General features: G+C 34.3%; 1 protein-coding gene across 1 annotated transcript; it reads right to left on the bottom strand.

Annotated features, from left to right (window-relative positions):
• Positions 1-176: 176 nt before the first annotated feature.
• Positions 177-4,066, bottom strand: TPK1 (thiamine pyrophosphokinase1). Its single transcript, XM_059582701.2, has 6 exons — positions 3,880-4,066; positions 3,647-3,743; positions 1,925-1,997; positions 1,613-1,714; positions 1,155-1,404; positions 177-540 (listed from the first exon to the last, which is right to left on the bottom strand). The coding sequence occupies exons 1-6, from the start codon at positions 4,010-4,012 to the stop codon at positions 422-424; spliced, it is 774 nt and encodes a 257-aa protein (XP_059438684.2). The 5' UTR covers positions 4,013-4,066; the 3' UTR covers positions 177-421.
• Between the last annotated feature and the right edge of the window lie 6,467 nt (positions 4,067-10,533).

The following is a 10,533-nucleotide window of genomic DNA, read 5'->3' as shown; positions in this document are numbered from 1 at the left end:
AATAATACAAAATCATAAAATCAAGCGTAATACTAGGGACCATCTTTTTATCCTCTTTTTATTCTCTTAAAGCTGATTTAGCTTTCAAAATCACTATTAAATTTAAGATGAATCATACTTGAATTTTGATTCAATGGTGATTTGAAAGCCACATCAGCTTTATAAAGATAAAAAAAAAAAAAAAAAAAAAAAAAGGTCCCTAACATTGCTCCAAAATCAAATGCAAGAAGAAAAGGGAGATATTGTTACACACTGTGCCCTATTAATTACAAATATCAAATCCAATTAGAAATTAGGATACTTCCTACAGACGTTCACCTGGACATCAATAATTGAAGGTGACACCACTTGCAATATTATATATGTAGGCTAAAACTTGTAGAAAAACTGCCACTTTTGCACCTCTCAAAAGCAATATCCACTACTGCTTTTTAATGGAGATCGTCCAAAGAAGATCTGAATCGGATCGCACTGTTATTTTTTCTTCTTTGACAATATTTGATGTGCTTATTAATCCACCAAAACTCATTTCCGTGTTATCTGGAATAGACATTACAGATTCACAGTGCATCAGACGGGTGTAGCAAATCACATAATCAAAGAGGAAAGGAATTTTAATAATAATAATAATCATAATAAAGTGAAACACCAATGAGACCATCAACAGAATAATAACACACCCATTGCGCAAATGGACAATCTATCACCCTCGATATGTGAGAAATTATTGGGGTGAGTGGAAGAGTAATGGAAAGTGGGTTCAATTAGGGTAGTCTTTAGCAAAAAGGCGAAAGTATTAACAAATAACTAAAAGCTCAAAATTTTACTTCTATGTTAAAGCACCATCTAAAATGTTTTGCCAAACAAAACCCATGTGCCTACTCAAAAAGAAGACCGTGCTAATTATGCATAAGAGGATTTCATGCCACAAATCATCATTCTGGGGCCATGCCAGCCAGTCATTCCAACATAAATGAGGCATGTCAGCCAACGCCCCCCTTCTTGATCATTAGTCAAATATGTATTTATGCAAGATGTCAAGTGCAGAAAATTGGTGATCAGACCATCAAAGCCAAGAAAGGAGTTATTTCTGTTAAAGCTTGGTAAATGAAAGAGACAACTCAAACAGTATTATGTGATTGTAATACGCTTACCAAGATCCCACTGGAGTCCGGTGGTTGTAGTGCTTTTGGATGGCATCCCAATCGGAACGAGTCCACAATGCGGACCCTCAACAGAGGGTTGAATATGGATCTCATGACAGTGAGTTCTTGGAAGAAGGTGAATGAGACAGTCATCAGATAAAAGAATTATTCGCATGCTTGAAAAGCGGCATAAAACATTGATGTTTCCAATCTCGTGGTCAAACCGCCCACCAAGTGCTCCAGCAACAAGAATGCATATCTGGAATTAAATCAAGAATTACAATGCGAAATTGAGCATGCATGCTGGTGACTAACTCAGTTGCAGACCATCTGGCACAATAAATTTGTACTAACCGGTTCCTAATCAGAAGGTGCAAGAACAAATGCCAATGGTTCCACAAATGAAATTTTAGTATACACAGACAGATTCAAGATAACTCGAGCAGAGAAGATTTTATCTAACTTACATTTGACTTATCGATGTCTGATGTGAAATCGCGTATATATTCTATGCATTTATGTAGATCTGTGGTGTCCTGATCTTGAGATTCATCCACTACCTCAGTTCCCTGAATTCAGTGAAAAAATACAGACATCCTGAGAATGGCTCCAGAGTACTGCATATGTTAAAACCAAATGGCAATAACACCACAATAACATATACTGCAGAGATCATCTTTGTGAAGGTTTTATCTGGGTCACAAGTTCCAAAATTGAACAGAAATGCCACAACAGGATCAGTTGAAGGGGTTTCACAGGAAGTAAAGAAAGCAAGTTACCAGGTTTGCATAAAAGCCTAGTACATCTTCTCGGACAGAATCCATGTCACCTTTGATAACTTCTGGCTTGTACCTGGCACAAATGTTGGAAGTTAAAGAGTTATTTAACACACCAGCATTAGTTTAGAAACCATGCTTCCAAGAACTAAACTAAGAAACCAGCATCTCTATGGCTTTCAAAATAAGATAATACGCTAATATAATGCACACAAAAAGCTCTATCTTGTGCAGTATAATCTGCAGGGACTTTTAATTTCTTATGAGCCCAAACAATGGATTCAATAAGTTCTTTCCAATAACTACGTGGCTTCAGATTCCCACAATGCCACTCAGTGGGTTTAAGGCTAGAGGAGCAAAATTGATATAGTTATTTCAAATTAGCACACGCTCTTCCTCAAATGGCACTTCCTTCCCCCATACGAATGAGATGGAGGGTGAGGTTGCGGATTCAAAAAGCTAAGCGCACGCATAAATTTCAAATAATTAAAAAAGAACAAAAAAAAAAAGAAAAAAAAAAGCACATAACACCTAATGACTAGAATATCTGTTTTTTTGACTGTCCCAAGACTCAAGAGCATCAGGGAACACTACCAAAAAATAAAAAACCACATATCGGCTTGAGAAACAGAAAGCTTGAAATATAAAAGTATGGTGCATATGTACAGAACCAGGTAATGCAGCATAAAAATATTTCTAGCTTTTATACAGCAACTTCAGTTACCACAAGCAGGATGCATCTTTCTTTTTTTCTTTGGTAATTGACAGTAGGATTCATGATGCTATGATCTGAAATAAGCCCTAACTTCATATAACTACCATAAACTAAACAAGGAAGCCCTTTGAGAAGTTCATGCCACACTGCTCCGAAGGATTGGCACCATGTGACTAAGAATAAAAGAATAAAGCAACAAAAGCCACAAATCGCTTGACGTGTTCAAGTCCAGATATTTCCTGGTGGTAGTAGTATCATGTATCCTTTTACACACTTCAGCATTTTCCAATGACTTGAAATTGGTAGTAAATTCCAGTGCCTCTATAAACCCATTCAAAATGTTCTTTAAGACAGATGGAATTTTCATAGAACTCTTGCTTACACCCCAAATACAACATATCACTCTCAGCTTTTCTTCTTAATTCTGTGCCATCAATTACAACAGCCACCATAGAATTATCACTTACATGTTTCAAAACCGATCCGAACCATTCCTAAAGTTGAAAAACTCTCAAAGTTATAATTTCCATACTATAAATTACATGTTTGATCTAAACGCAACTTCTTAAAAATTACTTAATGATTAAATTCATTATTTTCTATCAACTTAAAACTTTTAGAATTTAACATGGTAGCAGGGGACAACTTTCCGAGTTCAAATCTTATCTTTATAATTTCCCCATTTAGTTTAATTAAATATTTTATGTGGATTACTTATCGAAAAAGAGTTGCCACGGGTGAGGCACTTTATAATATTAAATAAATGATTAAATTACCTTTCCTTTTAGAAGCTTTTCAGATAATAGGATGATTTAACACTTAAAAGGACTTGATTGCAATTTTCTAAACCTCATGTATTTTGCAAGGACTAAACTAATCAGCACAAGATAAATAGAAGCAGAATTTGAAGCATATCATCAAAAGCACGAAATTTGATCAACAAGATAATTTCCCGACAAAAATAAATAAATACAGTAAAATTTTAAAAAAATAAAAAATAAAAAGCAAACCTGCTTCGAACATCGGAAGGGTCTTCACGAGGAAAGAGCAGAGGCATTTCATCGTAGACGCGGTTCGCGCCGCCATCAGCGCAGAGATGGAGGTGTGCTGCTCTAAACAAACGCATGCACGCACCGGATTATTTCTCAGAGCTTTCAAAATCGCCAATCGAAACCCAAACAAGGCCAGAAAAAAGGAAAAGAAAACAACTGAAAACAGAGAGCGAAGGGTGCAGGATAAGTACCGTGCTTCCACAGCAGAGGAGTGAATCTCGGGAGGCGTTGGTTAAGCACGACCAGTGCGTACGTTAGCGAGGGGCGGTGGTCGGGCGGGATTGTGGGTAAAAGGAAGGCCGACGAATGGGACATAAGCTCCATCGCTAACGTGCGCCTTTCGGTAACAAAAACTAATTCCACAGAGAGAGAGAGCGAGAGCGAAGGCCTCAGCTTCTTCGTTTCGTTATTTATTACTGCAATGGAGGGAAGAGAATGACGTGTCATGATCACTCGAAGTCTCGAAGTACCTAAAAAAGTCTATTTTCAATCATGAATTTTAAAAATAAAAAATAAAAAAATTGACATGCTTGTATTTTTTTTTTTTTTTTTTTGGGGGGGGGGAGCCCCTACTATTAGGTTCATCGTAATAATATTCATTTTATAGCTTCTAATTATTATGTGACACATTATCAATTTAAGAAAAATATAAAAAATAAAAGTGAGAACAATCACACCAAATCAGAGAAAAGAAATCAGTAGTTGGCAGACCTAAGCTAGACCCACGGTGTGGGTCTGGCTGGCGGTGAATGCCTCAAACCCTGCCGGCCATCACCTACCTCAAAACTTGTTTCTAATGCCTCAAAACCCGTTTTTAATGCCTCAAAACCCATTTCTAATGCCCAAAACTCGTTTTTTTTATTCAAAGCTAAAACTTAGAGGTAGGAAGTTAACCATTTATAAATTTTATCACCCTAAAATCTAGTGTATTTTGGTTCAACTTATTTTTATGCACTTTTTATGTTTTTGCTTATGTGTCGGTTATTAATTGAGGGCTATAAAATAGGTGTTATCAGGATGATTCTGATAAAAGGTTTTCTCTTTTTTTTTTTAAATAAATATATTAATAAATAATTTAAAATACGGAAAAAAAAATCATATCAGATCACACTCATTTTGAACCGTCTGATATATTGTATTTTAAGTGACTTTTTTCTTTTATTTTTTAAAATTAACTGACATAAAAAAATCAATTAAGGGTTAACACATGTGAAATGAAAGTAACGATTATATTCTAGGAATAATTATTATATTTTACGAATCTATTCCGCAAATTAAAGGACCGGTTTATTTAAAGAATAATGATCCTTTGACAAAATCTCTTTATTTTTTATTTTTTGAAAGAAAATCTCTTTATTGTTGTATGTTCGATTTAAGATTTTCTAAAATTTTAAGGTACTTTATTATGTATAGTTCTTAAAATGTAGTTATTATTTTTAAATTAAATAGATGAGATTTTGCCACCTCAATATTTATTACAGTTATCAACTCAAAATTTACCACATTTATCAATTTTGTATTTATCATAAATTAATAACATTTTAAAAATTACAAATGTTTAGCAAATAAAATTTCATCTTTTTTTTTTTCTGAGCAAATAAAATTTCATCTATTTGTTGTATTTGCTAAATAAATGTGATAATCATGAGAGAAATGACTAACCGTAGCACTACTTAATATGGGGAAAATGATGACATATGGCACAATAGAAAAGTATTAGTATCAATCATGACATTGAGTCATTGACCACAGAAGCTTTGTAACCAATTAAATTAAATAAGCTGCTTGGTAAGTGGGAAAATATCAGAAGATATTTCCTTGCTTTTATTATAATGAAAACTATAATTTTTTTTTTTTTTTTTGAGCAAATGAAAACCATAATTAAGTGGTCAAACTTCCACCTATATTCAATGTCTACCAAATTTAAAAAAATGAGAATTAAGAGACTTGTTATGGTCCTACTAATTTAACGGTTGATTTTAATAAAATAAATAACCGTTAAAATATCCATTATATTTATACCTATATATTTATGAAAATATGATTATGCCCTTAATTTTTTTTTTTTTAAAAAAAAATAAAGAATTCCTAATTATGGGTCTCTTCTCATTATGGTTTTTTTTTATGTGCTACATAGGTATTATACTATTATTGTCATTTTTAGAAAGCTCAATTTCGATGCCATCCATCGTCTTCGGCCGCGTTTTTTTTTTTTTTTGGGTTTTTGACTGGGCTCTTCGGTAGTACTTTTCAAAGCTCGATTTACTTCCCTCCATCATACCCACCTCGACATGAGCCCCGCCACCGCGCTCATTGGCTCCGCCCGCTTCCAACGGCACCATCAACATCTTTTTTGGGCTACCACGCACCGATGCGTGGTCTATTGCACTCTGGCCAGATTCTTCCGGTAGACTTCCTTTGGTGCTTGTGGGCTTTTTATATCTTTTGCGCTCTGACCAGAATCTTCTGGCAGCTTCCCTCCGCTTCTCATTCTGATGGTGCTGCTGGTTTGTGGGTTTTAGTTGCTTTGTTTTTTTTCTTGTATTTTCATGTATGTTTTGTTGTCCTAGCCTTTGAGTTGAAGACGTGAATAATTTTATAGCTTTCAAGTCTAGAAGAGAATAGTTTGGGTGTGAGTCTTTTGCTCATGCCTGGAAAATGTGCTACCTTTGCCCCAGAAGGAGTCTGCTAAAGCATATTTGTTTTATAAGCTGAAGATTGGGCAGGGTTTGCGAATGTTTAACGTCATAGATTGGATTTCAATTTAAGATCTATATGTTTTTGACCTCTATGACGTGTAATTTTTTAACTTCGACTATAATATTTCAAAACTATTTTATTCTATAATTATAAAGAAGTCTTATGCTCTTGACTACTTTATCAATGAAATCACAATAAATTTTCCTAAAATAAATATAATAATGTATAAGATATCTGGGTGATTCTCCACTCAAAAGTCAAATAATTCATGAAGTACAGCTCGACTTGAAGGGCTCCCCATAGGGGTGGGCAAATTAACCGTTACCGTTTAACCGGCCGTCTACCGGCTTCGACCGAACCGATATAAACCGTAGCCGATATGCCGATATCCTTATCGGTTAAAAAAAGTATACCGGAATTCGGTCCGGTCCGGTCCGGTCCGGTTAAGCGGTTCTTATCGGTTAACCGGTTAACCGATAAGAAACCGGAATTTTTTTTTTTTTTTTTTTTTTTTTTAATGGTGTTGCCCATGACTTATTTTCCTTTTGCTAAGTGACTTTAATTAGTTAATACTTTGTTTATTATTCATTAATGAATTTTATTTTAATTTGGGTTTGGGTAGGTTTGATGTTTTTTTTTTAAGTGATGGCATTTGATGAGATTTCTTTGTCTTTGGTAAAAGCATTTTTCATTAACTAGTTTTGCTAGTCTAATTAGCATTCATTGTGTTAATTAGTCCATTTGCTTTGGAAAAATGTATTTTATAATATAAAAAAAAATTGAAGTGGATCAATATAAAAAAACTTCAATTTTTAGCCCAAAAAACAAATATTTGGGTCCCAACAAAAAGTATTTGGTCCCTAAAATAACTCATTTTTAATAAATTATTTTAGCCCAACAAAAAGTATTTGGGCTCTCAAAAGTAAAAAAAACTCATTTTTTGTTTTTGGCCCAACAAAATAAATCAATATAAAGCTATCGGTTAAATCGGTTAACCGGTTTAACCGGACCGTTTAACCGTGTACCGTTTTAACCGAAATTATCGGTTAAAATTCTTATTGGTTCAGTATCGGTTAATAAACCGTTTAACCGAAAATTATCGGTTAATAACCGATAAGGTCCTTAACCGGACCGTTTTGACCGATACCCAGGCCTAGCTCCCCATACTCTGTCTTCTACCGGTGGAGAATTTATTTTCTTTTTCGGGGTACAAAATGCCAACAGGACATGTGATGTCATATATATATATATATATATATATATATATATATCTTTTACTTTACAGTTTACCTTATTAACTTATTTTTAGACAAAAGATAAAAATATTAAATAAAGAATGGTCACAAAGTTGGTTGTATATTAATTTTGTTTGGGAAAAGCAATTGACATTACATGACATATTGGACTTGGGAGACAACCAAAAAAGCATTTGCCAAAAGGCAAAAGTTAGTAGAAACGAAACCTTTGCATACTATTTATATATATTTTGATGCCAACGCTAATAGAAGTTGTAAGAAACCTTTGCATACTATTTATTATCGATTGATGCCAACGCTAATAAAGTTGCACCAACTTTTCACGTGTGATGTTTTCATGCTGATTGTCTTCGATAGCAATCATGTGTCTGGTCGGATGTCATGTTACAGAACAGAGCCCAAGCTGCTTTTCCAAATCATGAAAATGGTTTCTTGGTTCCTCAAAGCCGGTGGCCAAAACATGAAGTAATTTCAGTCGGAGCGAAAATAAAATAATAACAGGTAACTTTATTTGCACTCTATGAGATTAGGCGTCTTTTGCAAATATCACCATAATATTCAAAGTCTCTCACTTTGGTATATCGAACTTTCGTTTCGTTTCAGTTATCCAATTCCGTTAAGATTTTCTGTTAAATCCTAACGGAGAGGTATGAAATTCTGAAATTCTTAAAATACCCTTATCTTTTATTAAAAAAAAAAAAAAAAACTCTTGACCCATGGGTCTAATCCACCCGTATTGAGATCGACACATCATATTATTATTATTATAATATTAAAAAATTAAAAAAAAAAAAAAAAAAAAAAAAAAAAAAAAAGACAGTGGGTGGGTCATCAACGGAGGGTCACTTGTGACCCACCGTGGGTCACTCATGGGTCACAACTTGTGACTCACCGTAGGCCACTTGTGGGTCACTTTTTTTCTTTTATTTTTTCTTTAAAAAAAAATATAATAATAATAATAATAATAATAATTTTTTTTTTAATTTAAAAATAAGGGTAAATTTGGAATTTTAAAAAAATTTAGGAGTATAAAGGTCTTTTGCTTATTTAACCGTTTGATTTTTCTGCAATATCTAACAGTAGAGAAGTATTTGGAATGAAACAAATTTCGATACACCAAAGTGAGAGACTTTGAACATTAAGGGGTATTTGCGAAAGGAGCGTAAGTTCATAAGGGGTAAGTGAAGTTTCCCCAATAATAAAACATAATAATAAATTTTTTTTGTTCTTTTTATATATTATATTTTTATTATAATATGATAAATACAATCAAAAAGTAAATTACACTACAATATATGTATCACAAAAAGCATATCTATCTGACTTCATAAATATATGTCAAATTGATATATCAATTAACATGTAGGCACTAATACAAAAATAAAGGAAAATACAAAATACAAAGTGCCCATACTAACTAAGATGTGCCTCTTAAATGTTTATGGACACTTGACACTATTTTAAATAGGTTAGAAGATATTGAGAATAACTTCTATAAGGTCTTGGCACAAACCAAGACCTTTGTGCCTACCAATAAAAGGTTGAAACTTCAGCTTGGAACAAGATAACAAAATGAGAACAAAACACCGGATCATACCAAATTTAAATCTTAAAAAAACTTTTTATCTACTTTTCACATTATCCATCCATCACGCCACCGCCGCTGCCGCTGCACCACTACCCATGCCGGCAATTTATCCTCTCACTCTCTCTCTCACTCTCTCTCTCACACACACGCACATCTATACCCCAAGCAACACCACCCACCACGCCGCCACTGCCGCTGCCAACTAGATGCCAGATGTCACCACCCATGCCGATAAGTTATCTATCTCTCTCTCTCTCTCTCATCAACCGCCCAGGCCGCTGGATCTCTTAGCTTCCTCTCTTTCTCCGTATCTACCGTTCAACCATTAATACATTAATGCCCAACTATGAGATCTCCTCAATTTCACACTACCATGCCCACCACAATAAGCTTAAACCAAAACCGCCATGAATGTTGCTTAATGAAATCAAGACAGAGAGGGATGAACCTAACAAAGCTTTGTGCGATGGAGTTTGTGACATCTAGGGCAGCAAACTCCAGCTTTCGAATGAGCAGTGGCGGTAGCATGATAAATGGTTAATGTGAAAAAAGTAGATGAAAAGTTTTTTTAGAGTTTAAATTTGGTATGATCCAGTGTTTCGTTCTCATTTTATTATCTTATTCCCAGCTAAGGTATCAACCTCTTATTGGTGGGCACAAAGGTCTTGGTTTGTATCAAGACCTTATAAAAGTTATTCTCAGAGTTGGAGGATATTTCCTCCAAACAGACTTGAAGAAAATTTTTGAGGAAATTTATGTTCGTAAAAATATAGGTTTTACACAAAGATATTCTCAATTCTAAAAGGCTAGTCAACCGCTAAAGAGAAACGGTGCAGACCATTGGTAGGAAAATCTGATTGCACTATTACTATTTATGACTTGACATTCACCTACTAAAAAATTGGGAGCTATGCTCTTACTCGGATCAAGATTTTATTCTCTTTAAAATTTTGTGTTATCTGCTTTAACTAACAACATATTCACTTTATATTAGCATATACCATTAAATTTGTAAAACTTAATATGGACCATAAATAAATCCTCTCTATTTTCAAGTGACATGGAAAGAATCATATTCCCTCCTACATGAGAGGGGAGCTGCTTCCCAGCATTTATGCACATTTTGCATTCTCCCAGTAGCAGATATTTTCGAAGTGTTAAGACAAGTAAACACCATTAGGGTTTCTCTGAAATTCAGACCCCCCCCCCCCCCCCCCCCACCTCCAAAAAAAAAAAAAAAAAAAAAAGAAATTTCCTTTTTCATCCACTGCAATTGGAAAAAATAGAGAAGACATGGCATG

The sequence above is a fragment of the Corylus avellana genome, chromosome 1 (genome assembly GCF_965113065.1).
Source record: "Corylus avellana chromosome 1, dhCorAvel1.hap1.2, whole genome shotgun sequence".
NCBI lineage: Eukaryota > Viridiplantae > Streptophyta > Magnoliopsida > Fagales > Betulaceae > Corylus > Corylus avellana.
The sequence above is the reverse complement of the archived record's forward strand: the minus strand, read 5'-3'. Positions and strand labels throughout refer to the sequence as shown.